The sequence below is a fragment of the Dermacentor silvarum genome, chromosome 2, assembly GCF_013339745.2.
Source record: "Dermacentor silvarum isolate Dsil-2018 chromosome 2, BIME_Dsil_1.4, whole genome shotgun sequence".
Taxonomy (NCBI): Eukaryota; Metazoa; Arthropoda; class Arachnida; order Ixodida; family Ixodidae; genus Dermacentor; species Dermacentor silvarum.
Window position 1 is genome coordinate 178,163,512 of NC_051155.1, and position 27,235 is coordinate 178,190,746.

Sequence of the window (27,235 nt, forward strand, 5' to 3'; positions counted from 1 at the left end):
AAGCCCATTCAGTGCAGTAAAAGCAAGACACATGTTGAGTTAACAGTTCATTTTTAAACGATACCTGTGAAAAAGCAATGCATCATCTGCAATGCACATTCTTTGACAAACTACCACTCCAAGGCAGTCACAAGCTGACCCCCTTTCATATATAGCTTTGCACTGCATACAGTACTAGTGCATGTGAGCATCAAGGATTTCACTTTGGTAAGCTACTAGCAAGCATGTTGCTGCTGTCAGAGGTGGGGTCAGTCAGGACAGAATCATAAGAGCACAGTCAGTCACGGATGAGAACAAAGTTCATACCAATACTCAAGACATCTAACAAGCTGAGTAAAAGCAAACATATACGTATTTATAAATGTTTTTTCTGTAATACTCCTCTGAAGCAACAAAACTGCGCTCACAGAAAAAAAAACACATTATGGCAGGTAGTACATGAAGTGTTCAAGACCTCACTCAAATACTCTTACTTCTAATATTATACTTACCAAGTATATTGTCTTTCACAAGAAAAATACTCTCAAATCAAAACTATCAAAGCATTTCGAAGGACAGCACAGTAAATCAAGGTACTCACCCATGCTGAGCTTAAATGTAGACCCTGTTGATTTCGCTTTCTTTTCTATATTTTGTCTTATTGAATACAGAAATCCAGAAAGCTTTTCCTGTGAATTCAACAATAAAAAAAAATGAAAGTTAGGCAATCAGAACTTTAACAACATGCCACCATTTATTTTGTTATAAATTGACTTCTCCAAAATTCGCAGTCGCAACAATATATCCATACCTTGAGTACCATAAGGTACAAGTGTCCAGCAAGCAGAACTTCATGGTTCATTGGATTGTCAGTAGACTCAATTGCACATTCTCCTTTGGCAACGGCAAAGAGCTTTCGTATCATGAGTCTTTAAAGGAAGAGAAATTAAAGGCGTATCAATTATACGGATGCTCGAGGCACAGTGGCGGCGACATGCTGTCCCGTTAACAGCACATGCACCGCTTGTACACAGAAGGTTAGAGGGTCACCAGAGAGGCAGAGTGCTTTTGGCAGCAAGAACGACAAAGTGAAGTGGACACACCGTCAACGCTACGCTCAATCGGCTCTATGGTGGAGCCAGCATTCTGCCTTCCGCTGCTGGCATGACCATTGTGCACAGGCATACAATGAGCAACCTAGCATTTCTGTGTGTATGAGCTGGTTCGAGCATAATGGACAGTAAATGTCTAGCTAACATTATCTAAAATTTCACTGGCTGCTAATGCTGACGGTTTCCAGTCAGCATCTTCTCATGCAACATTGAGATGCGAAGCCTGCAACGCCACTGGCGGCAGCGTTGTGAGATGCCTGGTAGCTGCCAGGGCTCTGCTCCTTCTGCGTAACAGCAGTTGCCTTGCGTGCTGCGTTGCACCAGCATGTCGCAACCACATATAATTAGAACACTGTCTGAGGAGCTCGAATACAGCACTAACTCTAGCTATCACTCTGTCAATGCTTTGCTCTTCAGGTGAAACTGCTAAATTTTATCCTATTTCATGGTCTGTCTTCACAGTCTAGAAATAGGGATTGTGTAAAAGCCATAGTCGCGAAAACAGCCATACATTGGTTGTTTCTGGACACCATCACTGCTTTCCATAATCAAATGTATGCTATAAAATGCTTCAAAATTGTTACTTGTGCAATTGGTCTTGCATAATTACTAGTAAATAGCAAACTAAGCGCCCCACAAAAAACATTAGAAGTTTCTCCATACAACTGCGAATCGTATACCTACAGTGATCCACATCTAAGAAGCACACTCGTTTCAGTGTCAGTCAAGTTATGTGGAATATCCAATATGCGGCAGCACACGGACATGTTGAAATCCCAGAGGCACGCACTTTTTGTGGTTACCAATGGCTGAACTATTTAAGCATAAATAAGCTTATTTTGTTTAACAACATCACTTTGTTTCCTTTACGTTGGACAGTGATTGCATGGTGCTGTGGTTTAACGTGCCAAACAAGAAAAACGTTTGTGCTGCTGCTTCAGATGCACAATGATGAAAGCAACAAATGTGGTGTGCTGTCTGCCGAGCTACATTTTGTTCCATTTGCATAAGTAAAAGTACTAACAGCAAGATTGTTTTAAAAATTAGATACATGAACATCAGCAACCTTTAAGATTAGCAGTCAGTTGTGCTACTTAAAGAAACATGGTGCAATATTTACTGCGTTAAAACCCATCTTGCGGTAATTATGCAAATAATAAAAACTCATTCAAGGGTCCCTGAATCACTTTTTATCGAAGTGAAGTGGGTATTTGAAGTGAAAATAGGCTACTTCACTGCAAAAAGTACTTCAATGCATTCAACAGAAGCGGAGTTATTGTCAATCAAACAGAGCCTCCATTGCGCTCCGATTCCTTATTCAATGCCTTGCACTGGGAAGGTTATGGCGGAGTGAGGTGTGGCCATAACGCTTCGCCTTCTATGGCACGCACTTCAAATTTAATTTTGGAAGTTAACGTAGATGCCACGACTTCCAATTTTGGTGCCTACGATGCACTAAACGCAAGCCAAACGCGGTTGTCCTCAGCGAGCCACAGTGTGTTTAGCCAGTGGACTTGTGGCGGCATCGGCGGCGGCCGCAGTATCTACGCTATGTAGCCGACCGCAGCGACCAATAGCAGCCACGTATGGGAATCTGCTTTATTATGAAATAAAGCATTGAGAAGAGAGTGAGGAACTTGACTTGAAAAGAGAGCGTTTAAAAGAAAAGTGACTTTGCGCTCCCCTTGTGAGATCCACGCGCCGCGTACAACAGCAAAACTTGGCTGAGATGTTCACAGCAGCGTATGCTACCTGCAGACTATGTCATTTACACCAATCCCGAGGGGTGGTTCAAGACCCCTTTAAACAAAGTACTCCAGCATGAAAATGTTCACAGCTGCATGATTCAAGAGCTTTACGAATGTTATCTACGATGCGTTCTTAAATTTAATTTTTTGCAAGCTTTCCTACATTTCTATAATAGTGAAAATCCTTTAATAAATTTATTGAACAAGCTGTTCAAGCTGCATACTCACAGTATTATGTTGAACTTGTCGACATATGATTCGGTGTGCACACAAATGCAGTGCCTAAAGGAACGAGAAATGTGCATATTACACACATGCACCAACCCACAAAAATCAAGACATAGGTAAAGGCATTTGAACAGTGGAATTTTTCAGGAAAGCTGTTACTGCAATTCCAAGTATTGGAGAATAACTGCTCTGAATGCTACCACAACCTTATTGAGAAATTCATTCGGGGATTCATTACTGAGAAATCGTATTGCACTCGCAATGAAATTTGTAGTGAATACTGAGCATGCCTATGGTGATGCACTGGCAAAGTCAGTGGCTAACTGTGCTCATTGGGGGTAATTACTAAAAATATGTTAATTGCACTTTGGAGATCTAGGGGGCATTCAATTTCAGAACTGACAGACACATCATAATGAAACTTGATAAGAATATAGTGTTTGTGGGAACAACACATTCAAGACGCTACAAACAGAGTACAAAATTGTTGTAGGAAATCAACAAACGTGTTCTAATTGGGGCTGTTCTCTAGGCTTGCCCAAGAAAGAGAGCTCTTTTCTTAAAAGCTGAGAAGTTTGCCAGTGTATAAGTATTCGCCTACATGCTACTTTGCAAGGAAGATTGAGAGGGGAGAGAAATACCCTAAAAGAAAGTCAAAATAAAGTAAAAAAAAAAAGTAATGTAACACAACCTGATCTTCATTTCAATTTTGAGTCCAACTTGTCTGAATATATTAGTCACCTTGACTTAACTACTTGCTTTTTATACAATGTACGTTAGAGTCCGAATAACAGCTAGAGTTTTGAGAGCCAGCCAAATGATTTAAGGTAATCAAACAAGAAATTCAGTGGTTGATGTTGCATAGATCAAGAGTGCCAGAGATCCAATACGTGCCTAAATGTCCAAGGGCCTTGACAGATTGCTGCCATATCTGTCAGGGAATTAAAACACTTGCAGTTTGTGAACTAATACTAGGCATATCGGGTCAAAACTAAATAGAATAGCAATGTAAGCCCTCATCAGCAGATGCCAATTCATAATGTTCACCTGGTTCGAGCCTCTCAGCTTTCATTTGGAGATCAAGTTGCATACAAACCAAATAAGCAATAGCTTATCCAAATACCATCAAAATACTGGCACACTATGCCTACAAGCACTTATACAAAATGATGGCTATCATATTCAGCTACAGAGCCTTTGGGCTTTTGGCTTACATAAGCCCAATATTTCCTTTCTTCAGAAAAAAAGATTCAAAGCAATAGTCCTGTTAAAAAAAAGACAAAGCACTATAGTGTCAGTTCTAGTCTACAAACTTGTCCTTGCACTCATGCTATCCACACTGGTCCCTTGGTTCAATGGCAGGCAGCACTGAAAGCCCCCTTTGACACTCTGCCAGTGGCTCACTTGAGGAGAAAGAGGGCCACTTCCTCGTCACTGTACCACTCCGGCAGCCTCATGCAGATGCGAAACTTCTCCCCAATGTATGCTCGCACCTGGTCCCGGTTCAGCAGGCCTTCATTTTGCACTTGCCTCAACATGTTAATGATGCAACTATAACAGAAGGGGAAAGCGCAAAGTAAGTGTCTCCGCACATAGCCAAACCTACAGCCGTGTAAAACACACACCCAAGTTAGTAAAGATGCTTTACTGAAGGAGTGTGCAGAAGATGACAGGTGCAGAAAGACAAGGACATATCTTCTTTTTTTTTAATCTTTCTACTTCCACCATCCTCCATGCAACCAGTCAGAAAAAGGTTGTAAATGATAACAAGCAAAAGGAGCCAGCTATTAGTCTAAGATATTCTCCCAAGCCTTTTTCATTTCAATTAAGCAATACAGTCGAACCTCAATATATATGTTATGAGACATAAAGTAAACAAATTTTTATAACCGATATGAAGTTTATTATTTTACATGCGTGCTTACAATAAATAGCGGCTACAACAGAGGTATTTTCATGTCGGGTGCGACCTTGTTATAGAGAAGTTCAACTGTATTAGTCTGTACTATTTAAGCTGTTATTATAAGCTTTATTTTTATCTTGCTTTGGCTTGTGTCACAAAAGCAATGACCCATGTACCTGTGTTTATGATTAACACAGTTTAATCAAGCCAAAGCCAAGGCTAGCTGAAACAAAGCATGTCCTGTACACCTGACAGACAAATCACTGTACCTAAATTGAGACGAGTTCCAGAGCAACAATTGTAAACACAGTTAACAAATTACATCGCACCTACAACACAATGTGTGAATTTCTAAAAGACAGTACCGTCACCTAACAAATAAATACAGGAAACAGGGTCACACATAAACACACTCATAAATACAAACAGGTACAGAATTCCAGAAGTTTTAGAAACAGTAGCAAACTTGCTCACCCTTTGAAGAACGAGTCATTTTCTTTGCCTGCTATTAGCTCACTGTAGATGTGGTAATCACTGACATCGCACAATGCCTTGAGCAGCATCATGACAGGCATGAAGAAGAGTTCCTTCATGTATGAGAACATCACTTGCGCTGTGCCATTGGTCAGGTAGTGAAGCACCATGTTCTGCACAGACAACATGAATGCTGTAAACATGTGTGCATCACCACCCACTGGTACCCTTGGAACATGCAATGCACTGTTTCAAATAAAAAAAAAATGTTATCGCAGCAAAAAACACTATGTCACATATTGCATTATAATATATGTACTGTATGATACACTACATAAACATAACACGTATTGTAACATCTGTAATGTGAACCTTGACTCACGGATAAACAGGAAGGTTGCATAGCCAAATCTCAATATAACGAACACGGATACACTTAACGAGTAAATTTAAATTGTTTTTAGTGATATCAGAGTGTAAAGAATAGTATATGCTTATAATGAATATTGGATATAGCGAAGGTATCTCAGTGTCTCACCGTAGAGGCTTGGGCTAGTCAGTACATACTCGGCAGGGGAACAGTGCAAAAAAACACGAAAGACAAGAAGGGAGACACACACCAGCGCTGGCGTGTGTCTCCCTTCTTGTCTTTCGTGTTTTTTGCACTGTTCCCCTGTCAAGTATCTTAGTGTCACATGCAAGTTCCTAATAGCAAGATTAGGATATACAGTTGAACGTAGATATAATGAAGTCGTTAAAATCAGCAATTTGCGTAGTTATATTGAAATTTCGTTATATTAAAATGCAATCTTTTCTGCAAATAAGTACAGTCGCCATTGGATCTTTCTTACATGGAAGAGGCTGCAAAATTTTCCGAATCATCGGGTAATCTATAAAAGCAAATTGGATCAAGTGCACGCTTGGTAGTGTTACCGCAAACAAGAGCCCTCCCCCACTTTTCCCTGTTATCGCACTTTAACTTTATAGGGAGCATGAGACTGCTCCACTATGGCAGTCGCTCTTGGTCGCGCAGTGCACAATTTCAGAGGTGCATTTACATGCAGCTGCTTGTAATACAACTAATGGACCATCTGCATCCTTTTCTATTTATTGTGTCGATATTCCTTTACGGCTGCAGTGACATTTTGGTATATTTAAATCGCGTATAAACAGACTTAGTTATAATGAGGTTCTGAATACATGGTGTTCTATGTACAAGAAGTTGTAGAAAGTTAGATACTTCATTATATGGAGAATTTCATTATATCGAGGTTTAACTGTATACAGTCCATGCCTGACGCAACACGTACCCACAACATATTTTGGGATATAACAGACTACTTTTTTCACTTAGTTTGGTCTGCCTATATTATCAATGAAACAAATTCCGCTTTCAGCTAAACTGCCTATAACAGACTATAAGGTACAATGGACAACCTTTGGGGCAAATTTTGTCTAAATGGTGTAAATGCAACATACTTTGCTGCGGCGATTAGGGTTGCCACCGTCCCAAATATAGTGGCACAGTCCCGACTATATGTTCCAACTTTTGCTCTTTTTTTTTTTTTGTCTACTGGATAACAATAAGTAGACCAGATTTCCTTTTTATAATGCAGGACAGCCATGTTGGGCATTGTTATCTTTGGTCTTCTGTTGCATTGTCATAAACATCAAGGCGGTTTCATTTTTGTCATGGCTCAAGTTATGTTGTAGACCCGGCCCTGACCATTCACAGTATCTCCATTACTATACCTATATTCACATTGGTAGCCGTATTAGTCAGGCAACTATACTGCACCTTTCTTGTTGCAAATCACAAAACAGTAGGACCAAACTTTTTTTTTTTTTTCAACTTTACAGACTGCCAGCTTCTGGCACTGACAGGGTTATGCAAGTGCCCAGTGTGCCCACTAGGCCTAAACAGCTTAGCTTCGAAGCAGCAGCATATAGTGCTTCAAAAACAACAGCCGACAATCACAAAATCGTATAGATTTGCACAAAAAAAGAGATAGGCTGCTATGATATTTTTGTTACAGGTGGCGGCAATGAGCTCGGGCCAAGTGGTTGGCATAGTGGGAACTTGCCCCGTCTATTCTTCGCCATTGTGCCAGCCATTAATCTTGCCATTGTGCGGGTGTATGTATACTCTAGCTCAAGGAAACTGCCATTTGTTGGCTACCAGTGGCCAAAAACAGTGGACAGCAAGGTGCCTTGCTACACAGTATGATTACCGTGTAAAGCCCGCTTATCTGTTAACTTTTTTTTCGTTTCAATATTTTCATCATTCTTCAATAGAACAAAGTTAAGATGTAATGGACCTTCCTTGCTGGATTATTACGGTTTGCTGTAATGAGCACTGACTGAATTCAGTGACAAGTCGAGAGTACAGGAGAGGCTCCTGCCAAAAAAAATAAAAGTGTCATGTGCTAGCCCTCTGTCATTTTAGACAGAGGTCAAGAAATAGTTCCTCTGCAGAATTGCACTGTCTCTAAGAGGACCTTATAGTTGCTCAGCAACAATCAGAGAACCATGGTCATGCACCACAAGCAACAAATAGCCAACAGTGCTAGATGTGGGGACCAAGAAGACCATTCACAGCACAAACACGCTCTCTCAAAAGGGATAAAAAGAGGGATTTCCCTAACTCCTATCCAATGTAACTCCTCACCAACACCCCTTCCCCCATGTGTGCGAGTGCACACCAGCACCTTCCACGAAAAGACAAATACCCTGACTGTTACCTTGATGAGAAGGATTTCTGACAAACAAAAAGCTCCCAAAGCAAGAGGAGGACGAGTTCCACAACGCGGGACCACCTTCCTCTTCTTCAGGTTGAGACACAGATAGGGATTATGGTGTAATATCTGCAGCGCGAAGCACTGAAGTGCGGAAGGAAAGGTAATAAGGACGAAGGAATAGCAAGCGAAGGACAAACATAAGCGCTGTCTACCAACTGAGGTTGAACAGCCATTCTGGGGCCATTGCACAAATATTAAAAAAGTGACAGGCCTGCGCGGCACACGCAGCACAGTCACAGCGTAAGCTGGTGGAGTGGCTGAAGAGTAGCTCCAATTTCGGCACCACACACACCAGGGTCTTCGCAACAAAGTCTCTTCGCAACAAAGTCTCTTCGCAACAAAGTCTCTTCGCCTCATTTTGACAAGAACAATCTGAACTGCCAGCCCGGCGTCGACGGCGAGCTGCGGCTTGTAATGCTCTCTGCACAGCAGTCTGCTGAGCCCGATGATGCCTGGCCACGCAGGCCTGTGACGTTTGGAGGCACCTTAACTAGATGGCGCCACCATACTGGCGGAGGCTCGGATCGTCTGCGCCTGCATTTAAAGCGCATTTTTTCGGTGCCCGATAGCAAGCGCTTGCATGGCTCACTGGTAGAGTATCTGGCTCCCACGCAGCTGGCGCGATCCCGGCGGGAACTGGGTACTTTTTTCGCATTTCCAGCGATAGCGGCTACGATCGCCAGATGCCATCAGCGGAAGCGGACACCATCGGGAACCGAAACAGCTATTGAAATGAGCCCATAACAGCTTACGCTGTAAAAGTACACAGAAGGCTATTCTTGAGCCACACATGGTGTCTTGCACTGCCATAAGAGGGCAATGCAGGCACTATCACAACTTTTCTTCTGCATGCATTTTCTTGCGATCTTACACTGCCCCAACTTTCAACCCTTTAGCTTTTCTGAAAACAGAATTCACTTTTTGTAAAGCATGACATAAAATTCATGATATAGAACAAGTTTAAATTCATAAACTTTCAGGCGAGGTGGCAGGTATGTGAGCACAAGTGTTTACTCACTGTTCCAGTCTGATCTGGTTTCACAGAACGTAGTGAGACGCCATATTCCGAGAACATTTTTCCTCTGTTCTTCCAAGAAGGCCGCACCATTGCTATAGGCTAAAAAAAAAGCAAAGGAGATTGCCACTTATACATGATAAACAGAGCTCTATAATAAAAATGCACCCACAAGCAAACATATGGGAAGAAATTTTAAAGATTGAACTCTGCTGTAAACTGCCCACAACAACCTGCGATTACACAAGAATCACATGTGGCACTAAGATGCAAAAGCAGAGAAGAACGACAACATAACATCTGTTCTCAAAAGTCTGTAGGTGGTTATGACATCAATGCCATATGAAATGAATTAACTTTCAACCCAGATTGCTATGAGGCATGAGGCTCATATTACTGCGGTACATGGCCAACGGCAAAAAAGAAAAGACTACAGCTTCACGGCCCGCCGAACTGCTACGTGGCCGCGTATGCAATGGAACTTTAATAAAACAGCAAACGACTCTCCAGCACGTGCAACACACAGCTTTTTAGCACCTGATGCGACAGCTTTTACGATAGCGGCCTTCTCTTCCAATGTGATGGTCTTTCGCTTCTGCTTTCCACTTCATCATCATCATCATCAGCCTATATTTATGTCACTGCAGGACGAAGGCCTCTCCCTGCGATCTGCAATTATCTGTCTTGTGCTAGCTGATTCCAACTTGCACCTGCAAATTTCCTAACTTCATCACCCCACCTAGTTATCTGCCGTCCTCGACTGTGCTTCCCTTTTCATGGTATCCATTCTGTAACTCTAATGGTCCACCGCTTATCCATCCTACACATAACATTGCCTGCCCAGCTCCACTTTTTTCTCTTGATGTCAATTAGAATATCGGCTATCCCCGTTTGCTCTTTGATCAACACCGCTCTCTTCCTGTCTCATTTTTAGGTTAGGCCTAACATGTTTCGTTCCATCGCTCTTTGCGAGGTCCTTAACTTGTATTCGAGCTTCTTTGCTAACCTCCAAGTTTCTGCCCCATTTGTTAGCACTGGTAGAATGCAATGATTGTACACTTTTCTTTTAAACGACAGTGGTAAGCTTCCAGTCAGGATTTGGCAATGCCTGCCATATGCACTCCAACCCAATTTTATTCTTTTGTAAATTTCCTTTACATGATCAGGGCCCCTGTGAGTAATGGACCTAGATAAACATACTCCTTTACGGACTCTAGAGGCTGACTGGCGATCCTGAATCCTTGTTCCCTTGCCAGGCTATTGAACATTATCTTTGTGTTCTGCATATTAATCTTCAACCACACTCTTACACTTTCTCGGTTAAGATCCGCAATCATTTGTTGTAATTCGTCCCCCCGTTGTAATGCTTTCCACTTAGCTCACTCATATTGTGAAATTTGACGAAACAGTGAAGTGGTGGCGCGGTGCAAGTCCGTCGTGTTGAAGCTGAACGTGGCACACAACACGGTATGCCGACTACACATCTGGGGCAGCAGTCTTGGATGACCTCAATGACTTTCGTTGATAGTTTCACTTTCGCAAGTTTTCGTGAATTCGTCGAAGTATACGGCCCACATAGCTTAGCACAGTGGTAGATACACTGTCAGCCGTATACGCAGAAGCGTTCAGCCCGTGAAACTGAAACTACCTCATCCACCACTTTCTCATGGCCCCGCGGCTGCCGCAGCCCTGCTGTGTGAGCACACTGGCTTGGCCGGCTCGTGGCCTCCGAGACTGCAGCGACGTAATTTTAGAGGTCACGCCTAGCTACGCCAGCCAACGCGGCATGCCGCAGTGAGAGAGAAGTTGAAACAATGGCTTTTAGCACGCCTGATGCAGCATAATCATCTATATGTGGCGCGGTGCAGCTAGGTTCGGCCTGTGAGATTGCACCTGCACGCCTAGCTTCAGCAGCAATCGGAGGGTGAGTAAATCATTTATATATGGTGCCGCATGCATTAGAATTCAAGTTAGAGGGGAATTTTTTTTTTTAATTGTCCTTTCTGGTTCAATTTTGAAAGAACAAAAGCCTATGTCCATGCAGGTGAACATAGGGTCACAGTAGGATACACCGCATTTCAAGTCAACTCCTTGTGCAGACTAAGACTAGTAACATAACCTGTAAGTAATGCTCACATAATTCCTCCTGGTCATGATGAGCATTCTGATAATCTTCTCATTGCCATTGACAACGAAATAACCTCCAAATTCCTGGAAAAGAAAATCTAAATCAAAAACAGTTCATCTTTGCAAGAAGGCAGTGTCTAATTTCTGCACTAATGTTACTTTTTCGTTTGTTTCAGGAAAAGAAAACCTTGTGTGGAGACTTATTACTTAGGTGGCTTAACCAATGTGTACAGTGCTCACGGAATGAAATGCAGGGCTAACCGTTCACAGTTCGTGAGACATAGGCATAATTTTGGTTCATATATTTAAATCATAATCTACACCACTTTTAGTGACCAAATTCGTAACAATATGGTATGGTACTCTCGAGTCAATTGCACGTATAAAGTGTTCTACAAGTTTCCCTGTCGCATTTCATTCCATGCGCATTGTACATACATGAATTGGCATAACTGCCCATATTCAAACACATTATGTTTCTGTTTGAGCCACAAGTAGAAAACACAGCTAAATCATTTTACCCTTTTAACAATCTAGTATATCAAATTGGCGATGGTACCTTTGCAGTGAGAAAATACAAAGCTTAAAAACTTGCATCTGCTGTGTATAGGAGCTAAAACTAGACAGAAATGATACATTGAATTCTATTGAGTGCATAATTATTTATGCAACAAGCGTTCATCGATCCATGAGACATTTCAGCTGCAGTTAAGTATGCCTTAAAGTATTCATCTAGGACAACAGTATAAGGTTAATATCTAAATTCTACATATGCTAACAAAGTCAACAACATAAAGTGAACTTGTACTAAACACCTATCTAAATTATACCTACAGTGCAGTTCATGCATAACTTTATAACTGGTCATACCAATGTTCTGTGCCTATACAATTCTACACCTAATATGTCTAAAATCATTCAGTCAAACAATATTTTATTATTATGCTCATACTTCCAGACTTATGAACTATGCAGTGTGTATTCTTTGCTTCATTATAAACAATGTGCAAAAGAACAACAACGCAAACAATGAACGACAAGGACACAGTAATCTCACGACTGAAGAAATAACTGTCCTCGTTATTTTGCACATAGTTTATAATAAATCTGTTCCAACTTGCCGTCATTCTACAGGTTTAATTTGCTTCCTTTTCAAGGCTTCATTCAAATTTCAAGTCATCTGCCATTAAAGGCCTCCATCCCACACCCTGTTTGAAATTTGTTATATACGCAGGACGTTATAAAGCATTTGTTGAGCCGGGTTCACTCTACCACAAGGATCTTTCTAAAGGGTTTAATAATAGTGGAAATAGAAGCAAATGAGGCTAGGTGAGAGTGGAAAGAGGACGGCTATGCTCCTCACAATAGAAATTCGGCCATCGCTTCAAGCTGCGTATGCAAGCGGCATTCCTCCCCTGCCTTTTCCAGTACTAGAGTGAACAGCCCTCGTCATATTTACGTCATGAGCCAACTCTCCCCCTTTTTACTTTCTCGCTCTTAGCCACCTATGTAACATATTCAACTTTTTTGCACATTTATTTATGTAACATGCTTCTTACAAGCAATGTTATAGCAGTAAAACAACATTAATGTACATGCATGAAAATGTATCCCAACATTTTTAGACTGAATCATGAAAAACAAAACTGTGCTGCCAGAAAACGAAAAAGTAAAATACTTACCCCCGACTCCTCTCCCCTTCTAACAAGTTCTGCAGGTGACATGTTGACAATGTTGCAAACCTGAGACTGCACAAGAGAGAAAAATAAAATTCACCTGGACACATGCAATAGGTTCAGTAATACAAAAAGAACATCCAGTGAAATTACCTCAAGGTAGATGAACAAATAAATGTTACTATTTGTCCTTGTTTACGACTCATTTTAGTAGAATATGTGCTGCATTGCAGAACAGGACAAACAAAGAAACACGCGAAATGTGTCAAGTTTATTCTTTGTTTGTCTGCAACATGCTACGATTTTTGCTTCAGTGAACAAGTAAAGGTACTAAGGTTACGATGCCAGCTATTTCCTAAACTATGAAAGCATTCATATAATGAGCTATGCAGAAACATTTAGCTGTCACACAAAAGAAAGCCTGCAAAATTTGACCAGGCTTAACCGTCATGCATTAGCAGGTTGTCTACAATGTTGGAATTTACAAATTCCCTGATTTTTACAGGTTTTCTCAGCTGTTTTTATTAAAATTTCCTGGCAGTCTATGACACTGATTGTTTAGGCACAAGAAAAAAATGGTGGTTTATAGCCTGACGAGTTACAGCCAGCCCATCATTTTCAACTACTACCGATAACCTGTAAGTCAGTCAGAACGCACTATCAGATAAGACTTAATCATGCATTTCATAATATTCCGACCTCCCCAGCAGGTTCACGCTCACAAAACCAGCCAAAGACACATTTATTTATGCATCACGAAGGTTCAGTTCGAAGTTTCATTTCTTCTGGCACACCACTAGCTCTGCCATTACCCCTTGTAGCTGCCAATTACCCCGATTCAGTGCAACCAGGGTGAAAATTCTGTTTCATTCTTAAATTTTCCAAAACTGACAAATTCCCTGAAAATTCCAGTTTTCTAGGTTTTCCCTGATGGCAGACACACTATCTTGAAAAAGGCTATAAAATGCAGGAAGCAAGTTATTAATGGCCTGCCATTACGACTGTAGAAAATAAAAATGAGGCTGCTAGTGGCAGAAAAAAATTTAAATGGTAACTAATCTGTATTGATACACTGTTTGCAAACAGGCAAGATGACTGCACTGCTACAATAAAACTAAGGAAAATGGGGGTAGGCTCTTTCTCATGTACTTGCTTATCAAGGCAGCATAACACAGCAAAAGGAAGCAAGCACATGACAGAAGCAACGAGGTTGCAAGTACTGAATATGAAGCCTACACATTAGCAAACAAAACATGCAGTTTAGACATACCAGCAAGGCCGCATACAAATAAGTGCTCTGCAAGGATTGAGCACTTATTTGTATGCACCAGAAAACTGCATTTCCTGTTAGCGTAAAGTGTGAAAGTTTTGTTAAAGAGACACTAAAGGTAAATATTAAATCAAGCTAGTGTGATAGATTAATGCCTAAGAACGTCTAAGGCGTCAATATTATCAAAGACCAAATCTTTAGTAATCAATAAATTGAGGTAAATGCAGGACGCAATTTGAGACTCACCCGGGACACTCAAGTACAAGCCCGATGACATAGGCACTCCTCATTACAGCAGACTTCTGTTAGTTCGACTCCAGTTAATATGATTTCTCGGTAAATTCGCTCCCAACGGAAGTTCCCGGCCGGCGCCTATGCATTTCTATGGCACAGACTTTCGTTCTTGCAATCCTAAAATTGGGCTCACTGGAATTCGAACTTGAACAGTCAGTATGCATGCGCCTGACCCCTATGGCGACTCCAATAGCGACCTTTTTACCAGCTGCATTTGTTTCGACAGATCTTACGGGACAGTGAATACATTTTAAGGTATTTTCTTGGCACAAAACAAGCGCTGCATGGTTTCTGAAATGGTATTTGAACAGTTCATGCTGACTTAATACTTGCCTCTAATGTCCCTTTAAGTGTAGGCGCTTCGAGTCAGACAAAAATGGTTACATGGGATGTTAGAAGCATCTCTGCCACATAAGAGAAGGTAGGTGGGCATACGACATAATGAAACTCAGTTCTAACTAATAAATGTCACCTACTTTGACCATTATGGGAACTTCCCCAACGGTCTTTTTGACGGTGTCCTGGTGAGCACCATTCATACTCCACACAATCGTGACGTCCAATTTGCCTCTGTAAGTGGTGCCCCGATTTCTGCACTGTATACAGGAACATTATGGGTCATAAAATGCATGCCAGGAAGCAACAGTAATACAGCATATACAAGTCAGTTTTCGTAAGTACAGAGTAAACATCCTTTACAGTAAACAAAATTGTCTCTTCCCAGTCTACTGTCTCAGCCATAAAATTTTACAAAAAATTAGATTGGACTCATGCAAACTGTTTGCGAATAAATGCCAGCTAGACAAAAGTTGTTGTCTATATGCAAAAAGACAAAAAATTACTGTAAGTTCAATAAACATGAAAATAGATACGGATCAATTAGAAATTGTTAACACGGTCTCTATCTTAGGCGTAACATTCGCGAAAGACTTAAGTTGGAATGATCACGTGGAACATGCAAGTAAAAAGCTATCTTCGGGTGTAGGGACAATAGGTCGATTGAAATCTTTTCTTCCTGCTAAAAATAAAATTTTACTTTATAATACTTCAGTATTGTCAGTTCAGCAATACTGTAACCTCGTTTGGGGTACTACTAGCAAGGTAAACCTTACGAAATTGCATTTGCTCCAGAAAAGAGCAGTGCGATACATTGCCAATGTCCCTCGTTTATTTTCTACGAAAAATCTGTTCTCAAAATTTGAAATCTTGCCTGTATTCTCTTTATACAACTATCGTTTAATTTTGAGCTACAGGTCATATTTGAAGTCTAATAAATCTATTGTGTTTTCTCTGGCCGATTTAAAAGCAAACCGTAGCATCTGTGATACTAGGCATAAAGAGGAATGGCACGTCCGCACACCTCGGACCAATTACGATAAACAATCATTAACACAAACAGTACCCATTCTACTTAATCAACTCGCACAGAAAGACTTTGATCCTTTATGCAGCTCCAATAATGAAATAAGACTATTCTGTCAGTTATGCCAAATAGACTAGTATGTCATAAAATTTTTGTTCACATATTACAGTCATAAGTGCATGTTAGCACACCTGTACATACGTGTATATAGATCTGTGTGCACTGCTTGTGCATATGGTATGTATCTGCATGTGTGTATATATGTATAAAGTAAAATTGTATGTGTATTGAAGGTATGTATGTACGTGTGTAATTTTTATACTAGATTTTTCCTTTCGTTGAAAGTGCATTTTGTTTCCAATATTACTTTGTTGCAAGTGTTGCATTTTTCGTGATGTTTCTGCAGTGCTCTGCTGTCAAACGTATAAGAGGGCAGGACCCTCGTCAAGCTGTGCCCCAGCTTTTAGTCCTGCCTCCTCTTTTTCAATGTGAAAAGAAAATAAAAACCATTCATTCATTCATCCACATTCATGGCTGGCCGATCCTGGTGATAACGTGGGCAGAGGCCTACTCAGGCCACTCGTGAAGAGTGATAAGGAGCAGCACTGGAATAGAATTGTTACAATCTCCCGGCTCAGCATCATAAACGAAGCCAGGCTTGCCTATAACCCACCTCTGCAGGGTAGACCTGTGGTGTTACAACTCCAATGGTGTTTTTGCTAATCATGGGGCTGCCAATGTAAGGATCCTGCATAGAACATACCCCATTGATGATGACAGGTAATGGCATAGCCAATCAAGCAGAAATCACATAACTGATCAGTATTGACCATAGCTGACATGCAATCCCACTGTACCACCATAGTTAGGTTTTGCAATGTAGTCACAAGTCTGCCTTGAATGACGCTTTACGCCAAGTCAAAGCACTGTCAAACCTAATACTGCAGTGAAACATATAACTTTAGATCCAAAATGCTATTCTTGCATTTTGGCAGGATTGACTACAGTAAGGTTTTGGATAACACAAAGAGTTTCTAAAAATCTCAAATGACTCAACACCCCTAAGGCTTAATGACAGCTTCAAAGGCAGACATGACTGCGCTGCCTTTTCTTGACCCAGACCTAACGAAAACTGGAAATTAAACGCTGTGCACTTCATAACAAATAGTTCAAAAGCACTTTACATTTATAGAAAGCATTGTCTTTATGGTAGGGCTCCCCTTATCTCTACAGACCAGACTGATGCGTTGAAGCTGACCCTAGCGTGAGCATGTAATCTGTATGTGACAGGTGCAGCCAGGTGAGGGCGATTCATTATCAGTAACAAACAGCTCAAGGCTCGCAGCCATGCTTACAGGACATAAAGCCTGCATTCCTGCAACACAATGCCAGATGCGCGTCACTGTTTTTTTTACTCCCTTTAAGCTGATGGACACCACCTACATTAAAAAAAAATAAAAGAAAAGAAAGGCAGCCAGCCAAGGCATCAACACTTGCACTCCAAGTCATAACCTCAGCCCTTTCACTTTCACAGCAACCTCATAATGGCCCTCCTGGACAAACCAGTCTCACTGCTACCGCACTGCTTCAGAATTAAGTGGAAAGTGAGAGAAACAGGTGGATGTGCAATTAGCCTGATAGGAGTGCAAGTGGAACTGTACAACTTCCGAGCTCAATGAAGTGGAGAATGAATATTCTTAGTTCACTTATCATTAAACATCCTCTCTGGGTGAGCCACGCCCAACAAACATGTCCTGCAAGATTGTAGATCCACTGCAAGGTTGACAGCTGTGTTGCATGAATGACTAGAAACTTGCAATGTAAGTTGACATTTTTGTGGAGAACTTAAATGCAGGCAACTCATCATTAGCATGAGGGACCACAGTGTCATTGAAATGAACTACTGAAAACAACTACTGTTTCCTTTTTCTCACTATATAAAGAAAAAATACATGTGCAATGCTTCTTTTTCTTTACAATGAAGTCAAAATCGAGAATGAGATTTTGTTTATTAATTAACTGCTCTCCATCACTGTTATGGTGCAAGCTTTCATGTATTTTTTCGTGAGTGTCCTTTTGTTGCTATTTAGGTATACTGCAATCATACGTTAAATTTTATTACTGCCAATTTCATTTATCCAAATAGCCCCCGTACTAGCTTTTGGCTATGGCGCCATAAGTGTGTGCACAAAAGTGCATGCATTTTGTGAAAATAAACTTGACACTTTAAAAAAAAAAACTATGTATACATACATAAAGGGCCAATATAATGCTTACAATACACACACACACACACACATATATATTGTGAGCATTACATCCGCCCTTGTGAGGCAGCTGTTGTATCTCGATGCTTTATTCTCGCGTGCTGAAAAGAATGACGCTGACCTAGGTGATGAATATATACAGATGAAGAAGATGGAGGGCAAATATAATGCTCAATATATATATATATATTGTAAAGAAGAGACACAGAGACAGCACCCGTTCCTGGGCCGGCTGTTCTATATTCTGCCCGTCGTCTTTCTTCTCTTCTAGCGCTCGCCTTGCGAGCGCGCGCGGCCAAGTTCGCTTCGCCTTTACACTCGGCCACGCTGCAAGTTTCTGGTGCACTTGCAACTAAGCAACTTGTCCAGGGTTTGAGGTCGTCGTTGGTGATCCGTCCAGCGCGCAACCAGCTTCTCTGGCGGGCGGCACTGACTGCAGCGCGCTGGTCGCAGGTCTCGCCGACGATTATCCCGTCGCTCTTTAAAAATACGACAGGAAATTCTTGACGCCAAACCACAGTTTGTAGCACTGAATGCGCATGGTCGCATTGATCGCGTTCGGTCGCAACGCATCGGTGTGGTCTACGACGCGGCTTCTTAATTGAGGAGGTGAGCATCCGTGCTCGCATGGGACGCAACTTGCGCTTTTGCAAAGTTGCCACTGACGGAACAAGGCTCCTCAAGGTGTTCGATGCCACGTCGTGTGCAGTTGAGCTGTCCAAGTTCGAGGCCGGGATACTAGGTGGATCTAGCGGAAGCGGGATGGTAGCGGAAGCGCAAGTGCGCCCGGCGTTTCCCACTAATTCGGATAGAGCCGACGGTGTCACCCGGTGAGACGGCACCTTCATGTGCACATCCAACAGCGAGCTTGGAGACCGCGTCACCGACTGCTGTGGATAGCATGTTATCGCAGGCTCTGGCAGTGATGGTGTGGTGCCTGATGCCGAAGCAGAGTCCGAGACCCGCGGTAGAAAAAATAGCTGGCAACCGGGGTCTACAGCAGGGCAGGCTGTGATCCCATATGTCAAAACCTTGTCGGCAGCGGCGATTTGGTGTTGCTCCCCAGCTTCGTGGGGCTGAAGTCGCAGAATTGCGGCTGGCATAGATAACCTTGTCAAAGTAGGAGAGGTGGTCGCCATGCGCTTCCCACTGTCTTCGGTAGAGCCGACGGCGACACCCCATGAGCCGGTATCTGCGGTGCACCACTCTGCCTGAGGGCTGCTGCAGGGCACACCTGCCGCAGCGTCAAAGCGGTAGCTCGCAGGAGCGCCATGCGCAGAAATGGGCTGGTCAGACTCAACGCAGGCACAAGGATGCTGGCGGAAAGCAGCTATGAGCGCTGCGCTCCATTCAGGCCAGGACTGCTGCTTGACGCCTTCGTAGGTGTCCCATGCCTTTGCGGCACCGAAAAGTCGTTTGGCTGCAACCAGCCATCTTTTGTGGTCTGGCCAAGCATGCCGATCACCCAAGGCATTGATGGAGCGAACCCAAAGGGTGACGTCATCTTCAAAGCCGCGAAACGGCGCTATTTTTACGCAAGCCGGCTGCTGGAAGTCGCAGCGCCTCGTCTCCGCCAGGTTGCTTGTCCAGCTTCCCGTGGAACTAGGGCTGGTGTCCACGGACAGTGCGGTCGTTGTAGGAGCGACAGCTGGTTCTACCACCAAGGAAGCTGGGACGGCATACCTTGTTGGCTGAGGAGTCGAAGTAGTGCCGGGCATGATAGTCTCGCCACGGGAAGCGTGGACGGCGTTCCCAGGCAGGACGGGTCCATGACGGAGGGGCTGAAGCGCTGTCCCAATGTGAGGTGCAACCGCGAAACCGCTGAGGGATGCGAAGGTGTTCGTCATAACCTCGAGCTGTTGGGTCAGCAGCGAGATGGCTTGCATGGCGTCGGACAAGCTGCCGGCTGAACCGCCCATAGAGCCAGGGGCGGAATCCACGTACCCTGAGGCAGCGGTAGCGGCCGCAGCACGCGGGCCAGCCGGGCCAGCCGGACCAGTGGCCAAGGGAGCCTGAACGGCATCCGTTGAGCCAGAACTGGTGGCATATGCGGCACTCACTGCAGCCGGAAGCAAGGTCAGGGGAGCGTGAACAGCATCCCTAGCTGGCTGAGATGTTGATGATATCATGGGGTAGGGATAAAGGGCATGGGAAGCGTGGACGGCGTTCCCTGGCCGCAGCAGGAACGTACGATGGCGAGGATCCATGTCTAAGGCAGCGTGGACGGCATGCCTTGGCGGATCGGACCTTGACGTAGTCCCAGGCACGGCATCTATGCGAAGGGAAGCGTTGACGGCGTTCCCTCGCCGGAAGGACCCTGGACGGCGAGATGCCGGAGGACGCAAGGCCTCCACAGGACGGTGCTTAAGGCTGAAGCCCCTTAAGACTTGGCGTTCGCCGACTGCGCCATTGTAAAGAGACACAGAGACAGCACCCGTTCCTGGGCCGGCTGTTCTATATTCTGCCCGTCGTCTTTCTTCTCTTCTAGCGCCCGCCTTGCGAGCGCGCGCGGCCAAGTTCACTTCGCCTTTACAATATATATATATATATATATATACAACTTGGCTCAACCCTCACCTTCCAGAAGCCATGAAATACTACCCAACAGCATGAAATTCATTTGCAGCAATTTAAAATGTTCCCAGCTATAACAAGCCATCCTGTGACAACAGTTGTCCTACACAGTTACGCAGCTACCTAGAAATGCAAACCCTAGACACTACATCTGAAAGCTGACTTTGCAACTAAGTCAGACGCAAATAAAGGCAAGCCACAGAAGTAAGGCTGTGTAAATAAGTGTTTGAAGCTGAATCACATAGTTTCTTTAATAGCTTTCTAGTAGCCCTGAATACTGTGCCAGCTTTTCAGTTAGTAGCCCTGAATACTGTGCCAGCTTTTCAGTTAGTTTTATAATTACACTGGTTAAAGGACTACTGACAAAAAATGTAAAGTCTCATTTTTATTTTTCATTGGATAGCTTTTGACCAAGTATTAATGCTATGGAACTTCAATTTTCCGTAGCACAAACAAATAATTTATTACATTACTTTTCAATATGACCCATTCAAAATGCGTGCCAAGTGCAGCACGGCTTCACACATGAAAAAGAAGGCTCATCACTGAAACCAGATGTGGAGCTCTCGTAGTATGAGCCACTGCTGATGCACACACACACACACACACACACACACACACACACACACACAATGACTGTGCTGCCAAAGGCAGAGTCCATTCAGTACTTCATCGGGTAAGAGGGAGAGCGGGTTCCCTTACATTTCCAAGAGAAGCACACAATTGGAAGGGGCAATTTGCCAGCTTTTGGCGACACGGTCATTGCGTGGCCTTCTATCATTGCATCTGGCTGACTGGCACACTCTTGAGTTGTTCATGATACTACACGATCTCACTTCTGGTGATGTGAATGTCTCCTTGTTCACGTCCGAAGCAGCATTGTGCTTTATGCACATTCTGAATAGGTCAAATTAAAAGGTAATGTAATTAATCATTTGTATCACTCTCAAGGGACTGAGGCTTCATACCATAATTGTGGTGTCAACAGATACCTAAATAAGCAACAAAAAGCAGGACAAAATTTTTGTGTCAGTACTCTTTTAACAAACCTTGAGGTGAAACAAACACGTTTGCATTGTGGCAAACAACAAAACTGTAGCAAAATATTATTAGACCATGTTTTTGCATAAGTGCATAGAAGGAGCAAAACTTTTCTCAGTTCTTTCACGGTGAAAGAAGCAGGAATTGCCACTGTACAGTGAAGCCGACTAGAAAATTTTGCACGAGCCCCTTAGTGCAAGAAATGAATGAGGAAAAAATTAATTATTTGTTCACTATTTCCTTGATGTTACCACACTGCAACTTTGCTGTCGAGGTCCCAGCTGAGATATTCAGACACATGAATCAAACCGACACGTTAAAAGCACAGCACATTACAACTAACACAGTGGCTTTCGACATTGTATAAAAAATAACAGAGAAAGCTAAAATAATGTCGCACTTTGAGTTCCAGCTTCACCCGGTCTCCGTTAGGCAACGCAAACTCGCATGGTGGAATGTCCTGCAAAATAAACAGACGACGCAAAATCACTTCCTGTACGGCTAACAGTGAACATAAGCTACTAGGAAAATTTACTTACCGCTACGGCCCTCGAGAGGCCCTCCCTGAGCATGTAGTTAAATGATTCGACGTGCGCTTTGCTCACATCTTGAATCACCTGTGGGGAAAAGAAACAGAATATCCGGCCATTTTTCACTCTGTTGACAAGTAGACGCCGCAGAAATCTCCGCAAATCAAACGTCGCAGCAGGCTTGGCCGCAAATCATCACAAACATCAAAATAGAGAGAAAAACTTCCATCCTCGCGACTTGGGCAACAACGATGGAGCTAATCAAAAACTGAAATCGGTGAGCTACACGCAACAAAATACCGCATGCACGGAGGTATTTCAAGCGTCGTTTCAAATCAGAGGCATAGATCGCAGTTTATAAAGCAAAATTTTATACGTCTACTAACTCACCTTGTGCTGTTTACTGCTAAGTTTTCCGAAATCACTCGATAACGTCTTTTGCAACGAAGGCTTCTCTGGAAACTCAATGAACGCATCCATTGTGGAAGGCGTGTAACGCAGAACTGCAGAACTTTTACAACTGCTATAGTGAACTAGAAAAGTTCTAGTTCACTGTAGCTTGTAACTGCCAACCGGCGCGCGAAATTCACGTGGTGCCAAGCGTGCACCGGGTGGCGTGCGAAAACGCGAGGTCGTGCTCACGTGACCATGCTAAGCCAAGAATTAGCCAAAAACAACTTAGCGGCATGTTAGCGGCCACTAGAACTGCAGTTCCGGTTTCGGAACAACTGCAGGGAAACCGCACTCGCGTTCTACGGCGAAGTTGATGCCTAACGGCGATCGCTATCGCAAGATTGTGTGCAGTAAATCTCAGTTTCTCGGAAACTCTCAGCTTTTCACAACTCATAATAGTTACGGGCACGTTTTCTTTTTTTTTTTTCTTTTTTAACAGCGAAGCTGTTTATGGCTAGGGTTCCGAGGATTTTTCATGTGCGTAAGCAAAAACTCAGGTTCCGCGCGAACGCGCTCGTGCCACTGCTCGCGCGTTCGTCGTCTTCTTTCACAGCTGGCTCGTCGGCGTACCTCGGATATGCATTTTGAGTAGATTAATTATCAAGACACCATTTTCAAGATCAGTATATACTCCAATGTAGATAATAAAGCATTCTCAAATATTTGCCACTGTCCGACCCGCGTCAGCCATATCTACGTTCGCACCGCCCTCTCTTTGTCGGCATTCCAAGCGAGAGAGAAGTGGTTCTTTATGAAGAAGGGAAAGGTTGGCACTATCTTCTGCAGCCCTTAAGGGAGCAGGAGAGTGGGGGGAAAGAAGAGAGGAGAGGGTGAAGATGTTGCCATGGCGCGGGGGCGAAGCAAACTGGAGGGCAGGAGCTCAGTGGGGCCGGCCGAGGTGTGAAGCCTTGTCAGCCAGTAACAGTTCAGTCATGGGCAGCCAAGGAGGACCACATGGTTTGGAAGGGCGCGGTATACCAATTGCTGAAGGGACGCTACAGTCTCGGCGAGAGCCCCGTTGAGTTGAGGAATTCGACAACACAGAGTTGGCAGTGCCAGACGCTGGTTGTGGTGGGAGGAGCAAATGATGTTCTCGAGATCTGGCGGTAGGAAGGCCAGGTGGCGGAACTCCTGATGGAGCCGGCCTCAATGTTGGAGGTAGCCAGGAGGAGACGCCCCAGTGTTTCAGGCTCCCCACAGGAGCCGCAGGCCGGTGGAGTGGGGAGCCCAAGCCGGTAACGATGTGCCCCTGTCCAGCAGCAGCCAACCTTCACGCGCAGCAAGAGCAAAGTCTCCCTGCGAACGAGACCACGCTGCGGCAGTGGCCGTGGAGGGCGGCCAAGGGACACCCGCTTGTCTGGGTGACAAGCCAGCACAGCCTGTGCCTTGTGAAGTCTCCAATTGTCACTGCAAGCCTGAGAGGAACCACGGAGTGGTGGGCACTCTTTGCAAGGACATCGGCCTCCTCGTAGCCCAGGATTCATGTGGGCTGGAAGCCAGTGCATGGACACCATACAGCCCGCCTCTTGGAGTGCCTTTAGCATGGTCGAGAGTAGGGCGACCCCCAGGCTGGCCCTATCCGCGGCCTCTGCAGGTTGAGAAGAGCTGCCTTGGAGTCGCAGAACGTAATGCTAATGCATTTAAGTTCTCTTGCATTTACCGCTACATCACCACTGAATTTTAAATATATACACATACCCTGTGTGCGTGTGTATGTGTGTACGCCCTCAAACTTGCCATAAAAATGCACTGTTGTTCCACTTACTTTTTTACCAAAATGCTGTTTCATAAAGTGAAGCAAAAAAGTAACTGGAACGCCCATGTATTTTTGTCGCACACTTTGGGAAATATTATCTCCAAACTGATGCCACCCTGAAAATTCATTTCAAGTGGATGCATCTTGCAAGCTCACTGGCTACAATTTGTAAATTGCATGATGTGTTGTAAAGTAATTAACTATGAAGTTCATTAGTCAATTTTTGTTAATTATAGTTGAATATGCGTTTCGATTTCTTGTGCTACTAATGTTTGCCTCTTCAAATAATCCAGCACAACGAAAAGAATTATGCTACCTACCACAGGTGATTTTTAAAAATTCCGTAAAGCTTAATTTTGAACACCCTGTATGTATATATATATATAGTGAATTAACGAGTAACAGGAGCCGGCACAGAAGTAGTTAAAAAAATAGAAGCACGTAGGAAAAACATAACAGGACTTTACTGACATTTCGGCCGGGATCCGGCCTTCATCAAGAGTATCATCAAGAGTAAGATTCAAGAGTAAGATCATCAAGAGTAAGATTCATCATCAAGAGTAAGATTATTGCAATTTACAAATTCTAGCCATGAAGTTTGCAAGAGGGATACACTTGGAACGAATTCTAAGGATGACACCAGTTTCGAGATATTAATTCCCAAACTTTGCAGAGAAATGCATTGGCGTTCCAGTTACTTTCTTAAGAAAACGTCGTTTTATCCATTGAAGCACAAAAGTGCACTGAAGAAAAGGTAGAGGAAGGTGCAAAGCACGGGCAGAGAAGAGCGAGCACTACGGGGCTCGGGAGGCTTGTGACAAGGAGGCTTACGACAAGGAGGCGGTGCCAGTTCGTGAAGCGGTGGCACCGTGTCCCTAGACAGATCCAGGAGGCAGCCCTGCCGTTTTAAGGGACCAGCATGTGCCGGCAGGGGCGTAGCCAGGGGGAGGGGGGGGGGGCTGATGGGGCTTCAGCCCCCCCCCCCCCCCGAAATTTTTTCGTGCTGGCATGCACCGCCGACCAAAACAACCACCGGCGCCGGGAATCATTCTGGATTTTGTCTACAATGTCTTTTTCACGCTCGAAAATATATTTTGGCACGAACATTGCCAACTCTGGATGGATTTCGTGGCAACGCCTAAGCACCTGGAGTCACATAACGCAAGGAGCCCCATCCGAGCGCAAACTTTCAAGGGCTTTTCGATAGCGAGCGTGCGCGTTGCGGCAACTCGCAGCGGCCGCGGAATCTACTGAGCGCATGGATTTCAATTCTGAAACTTCATGGGTATAAAGTTTTCACAAACTTTTGATGCAAAAGGTGCACTGACATTTCCAAAGATGTGCTTTAATTAGATTTTCAATTCTGGAACTTATAGGTCTAATGTTCTTATAAACTTGGGCCAACATGCACGCACTGGAGCCCTCGTGTCCAAGCCGTTCCAGAAATGGAAGCACGCACTCGCGATCTTCCACACACATGAAAATATCAAATATCACCGTGACTGTCAGCTGGCAGCTGATAATTTTCTCCAAACATTTTCAGGAAGCGCGCCCTATGTGATCGATCAGCAGGACCAGGGCAGGCAAAGTAAAATAAGAGAAAATGGAAGAAAGTTACCCGCCTATTATTGAGGCAGTTCTTTTTTGTGGGCGACAAGATCTGGCTCTCCGTGGCCATAGGGACATTGGTCCTATGGATTTAAACAAAGCCCCCGCTGAAAATACTGGTATTTTCAGAGCACTTCATCGCATGCGAGTTGACTGTGGAGATACATATCTGAAGAACCATTTGTTGCCCCAGTAATACCTCGTATTTAAGCCCAGATGTACAAAGCCAAATTATAGAAATTTGTGGTGAAATTATCAAAGAAAGCCTAGATGCAAAAGTAAACGCTGCAGGCTGCTTCTCCATACTTGCTGACGAAATGACGGATATTGCTGGAATCGAACAGCTTACTGTTTGTGCAAGGTACCTAAACAAGGATGCCAACGACATCGAAGGAGTGTCTTTAGTAGCACCGGAATAGATGCCCTCTCTCATTGCGACTGTAGGTTCTATGTAAATGTGTACAAACTGCTGCAGATTCTTGTCACCCTTCCAGTGACCACTGCCAGTGGAGAGCGAATATTTTTTAACATGAGATTACTAAAAAACTACTTGTGCTCTACAATGTCTGATGAACGCATGGTTAGGCTGGCGCTTCTATACGCCCACAGAGACGTCAGCATCAATGTGTCCGAAGTCATTGACCGCTTCGCTAAACTTTTCCACCGAGTGAAGTAATTGTCCTTTAGATAGCGAAACAGCAAAAATCAATGCAAGTAAAAAGCTTTGTTCCTTCAGGTTCATAAACTCGTAATTATGAAAACGTATGACTGTTCATTAGCTTTTAAAACTGCAGAAACTTTCGCCATTTATTCTAACAGTTAGCATCATGATCAAAATTACGAAGACATCAATAACCAATTTTGACCGACCTTGCACATTGAAAGCCCGGCCCAGGCGGCATTTCCCAACAAACGCTCAGATATTGGGTAGTTCAACTTGCCGCATCATGTGTGGCTTTCGTTTGGCCTTTTCTTTCCTTTATAACTACCTGCTTTTACTTCTTTTTTGAACCAAAGCA

At 43.6% G+C, this 27,235-nt stretch overlaps 1 protein-coding gene across 1 annotated transcript in view; it reads right to left on the reverse strand.

Moving 5' to 3' along the window:
• LOC119442197 (DNA-directed RNA polymerase I subunit RPA2-like) overlaps positions 1 to 23,024 on the reverse strand; it is a 62,585-nt gene extending 39,561 nt beyond the window's left edge. The window contains exons 1-13 of the mRNA XM_037706976.2: positions 22,790 to 23,024; positions 22,409 to 22,486; positions 22,270 to 22,329; positions 16,661 to 16,735; positions 15,101 to 15,220; positions 13,067 to 13,132; positions 11,394 to 11,468; positions 9,261 to 9,359; positions 5,445 to 5,617; positions 4,472 to 4,618; positions 3,068 to 3,121; positions 791 to 908; positions 581 to 668 (exon numbers count right to left, since the gene is read on the reverse strand). Coding sequence (XP_037562904.1) covers positions 581 to 668; positions 791 to 908; positions 3,068 to 3,121; positions 4,472 to 4,618; positions 5,445 to 5,617; positions 9,261 to 9,359; positions 11,394 to 11,468; positions 13,067 to 13,132; positions 15,101 to 15,220; positions 16,661 to 16,735; positions 22,270 to 22,329; positions 22,409 to 22,486; positions 22,790 to 22,879 — 1,243 coding nt within the window. The 5' untranslated portion in view covers positions 22,880 to 23,024. The remainder of the gene's footprint in view (positions 1 to 580; positions 669 to 790; positions 909 to 3,067; positions 3,122 to 4,471; positions 4,619 to 5,444; positions 5,618 to 9,260; positions 9,360 to 11,393; positions 11,469 to 13,066; positions 13,133 to 15,100; positions 15,221 to 16,660; positions 16,736 to 22,269; positions 22,330 to 22,408; positions 22,487 to 22,789) is intronic.
• Between the last annotated feature and the right edge of the window lie 4,211 nt (positions 23,025 to 27,235).